Here is a 2,500-nt window from a genome sequence, read left to right as displayed (position 1 = left end):
CTAGACTACCTGACTCCTCTACACTCTAACCACTAGACTACATGACTCCTCTACACTCTAACCACTAGGCTACCTGCCTCCTCTACACTCTAACCACTAGGCTACCTGCCTCCTCTACACTCTAACCACTAGGCTACCTGCTGCCTCTACACTCTAACCACTAGGCTACCTGCTGCCTCTACACTCTAACCACTAGGCTACCTGCTGCCTCTGCACTCTAACCACTTGGCTACCTGCCTCCTCAACACTCTAACCACTTGGCTACCTGACTCCTCTACACTCTAACCACTAGGCTATCTGCCGCCTCTACACTCTAACCACTAGTCTACCTGCCGCCTCTACACTCTAACCACTAGTCTACCTGCCACCTCTACACTCTAACCACTAGACTACCTGCCTCCTCTACACTCTAACCACTAGACTACCTGCCTCTTCTACACTCTAACCACTAGGCTACCTGCCTCCTCTACACTCTAACCACTAGGCTACCTGCCTCCTCTACACTCTAACCACTAGTCTACCTGCCGCCTCTACACTCTAACCACTAGTCTACCTGCCGCCTCTACACTCTAACCACTAGTCAACATATACCTGTTTTCCTTTCTTCTCTAATAACCCACATCCCTTCTCCCTCTCCCCGCGTCCTGCAGAGTTTCCCGTCAGACGAGGGCTGGCCGTTCGCCAAGTACCTGGGGGCGTGTGGTCGCGTGGTGGCGGTGAACTACGTCGGCGAGGAGCTGTGGTCTTTCTACAACGCTCCGTGGGACAAGAGGGTCGACCTGGCCCGACAGCTGATGGACATCGCTGAGCAGCTCACCAACAACGACTTTGACTTCGCCCTCTACCTGCTGGACGTGAGCTTCGATAACTTCGCCGTGGGGCCGCGGGACGGAAAGGTCATCGTGGTGGACGCTGAGAACGTCCTGGTGGCGGACAAGAGGCTGATCAAACAGAGTGAGTTGGGGGGGGGGGGGGACATCCTAATGGTCGACAAGAGACTGATCAAACAGAGTGAGTTGGGTGGGGGGGGGCATCCTAGTGGTCGACAAGAGACTGATCAAACAGAGTGAGTTGGGTGGGGGGAGGCATCCTAGTGGTCGACAAGAGACTGATCAAACAGAGTGAGTTGGGGGGGGGGGGGGGGGGCATCCTAGTGGTCGACAAGAGACTGATCAAACAGAGTGAGTTGGGGGGGGGGGGGGGGGGCATCCTAGTGGTCGACAAGAGACTGATCAAACAGAGTGAGTTGGGGGGGGGGGACATCCTAGTGGTCGACAAGAGACTGATCAAACAGAGTGAGTTGGGGGGGGGGGGGGGGACATCCTAGTGGTCGACAAGAGACTGATCAAACAGAGTGAGTTGGGGGGGGGGGGACATCCTAGTGGTCGACAAGAGACTTATCAAACAGAGTGAGTTGGGGGGGGGGCATCCTAGTGGTCGACAAGAGACTGATCAAACAGAGTGAGGTGGGGGGGGGGACGTCCTGGTGGCCAACGAGACTTATCAAACAGAGTGAGTTGTATCACTGGAGGTGTAGAGAGGTGTGGGGGGGTAGAGAGGTGTGGGGGGGGTAGAGAGCTGTGAGGGGGGTAGAGAGGTGGGTAGAGAGGTGGGTGGGGAGGTATGGAGGTGTGGGGGGGTAGAGAGGTGTGAGGGGGGGGTAGAGAGGTGTGAGGGGGGGTAGAGAGGTGGGTGGGGGTAGAGTGGTGTGAGGGGGGTAGAGAGGTGGGTGGGGAGGTATGGAGGTGTGGGGGGGTAGAGAGGTGGGGGGGTAGAGAGGGGGGGGTAGAGAGGTGTGAGGGGGGTAGAGAGGTTTGGGGGGGTAGAGAGGTGGGGGGGTGAAGAGGTGTGTGGGGGGGTGAAGAGGTGTGGGGGGGGGTAGAGAGGTGTGGGGGTGAAGAGGTGTGTGGGGGGGTGAAGAGGTGTGGGGGGGTAGAGAGGTGTGGGGGGGGGGGGGTTAGAGAGTTGTGGGGGGGGTTAGAGAGGTGTGGGGGGGGTAGAGAGGTGTGGGGGGGTGGAGGGGTGTGAGGGGGGGTAGAGAGGTGTGAGGGGGGGTAGAGGGGTGTGAGGTGGGGTAGAGAGGTGTGAGGGGTAGAGAGGTGGGTGGGGGTAGAGAGGTGTGGGAGGGTAGAGAGGTGTGGTAGAGGGGTGTGAGGTGGGGTAGAGGGGTGTGAGGGGTTGTAGAGATGTGAGGGGTTGTAGAGATGTGAGGGGGGTAGAGAGGTGTGGGGGGGTAGAGAGGTTTGGGGGGGTAGAGAGGTGTGGGGGGGTAGAGAGATGTGGGAGGGTAGAGAGGTGTGAGGGGGTAGAGGGGTGTGAGGTGGGGTAGAGAGGTGTGAGGGGGTAAAGAGGTGGGTGGGGGTAGAGAGGTGTGGGGGGGTAGAGAGGTGTGGGGGGGGTAGAGAGGTGTGAGGGGGGGTAGAGGGGTGTGAGGTGGGGTAGAGAGGTGTGAGGGGGTAGAGAGGTGTGAGGGGGTAGAGAGGTGGGTGGGGGTAGAGAG

The 2,500-nt window shown here is 58.9% G+C and overlaps 1 protein-coding gene across 11 annotated transcripts in view; it reads left to right on the top strand.

The window, feature by feature from the left end:
* The window catches only part of dipk2ab (divergent protein kinase domain 2Ab), a 105,864-nt gene that overhangs the window by 90,563 nt on the left and 12,801 nt on the right, over nt 1-2,500 (top strand). For all 11 annotated transcript variants that reach the window (XM_036945661.1, XM_036945662.1, XM_036945656.1 and 8 more), the window contains exon 3: nt 651-954. In XM_036945661.1, the coding sequence (XP_036801556.1) occupies nt 651-954 (304 nt within the window). The remainder of the gene's footprint in view (nt 1-650; nt 955-2,500) is intronic.

Source organism: Oncorhynchus mykiss, chromosome 15, assembly GCF_013265735.2.
Source record: "Oncorhynchus mykiss isolate Arlee chromosome 15, USDA_OmykA_1.1, whole genome shotgun sequence".
NCBI classification, from domain to species: domain Eukaryota; kingdom Metazoa; phylum Chordata; class Actinopteri; order Salmoniformes; family Salmonidae; genus Oncorhynchus; species Oncorhynchus mykiss.
The sequence above is the reverse complement of the archived record's forward strand: the minus strand, read 5'-3'. Positions and strand labels throughout refer to the sequence as shown.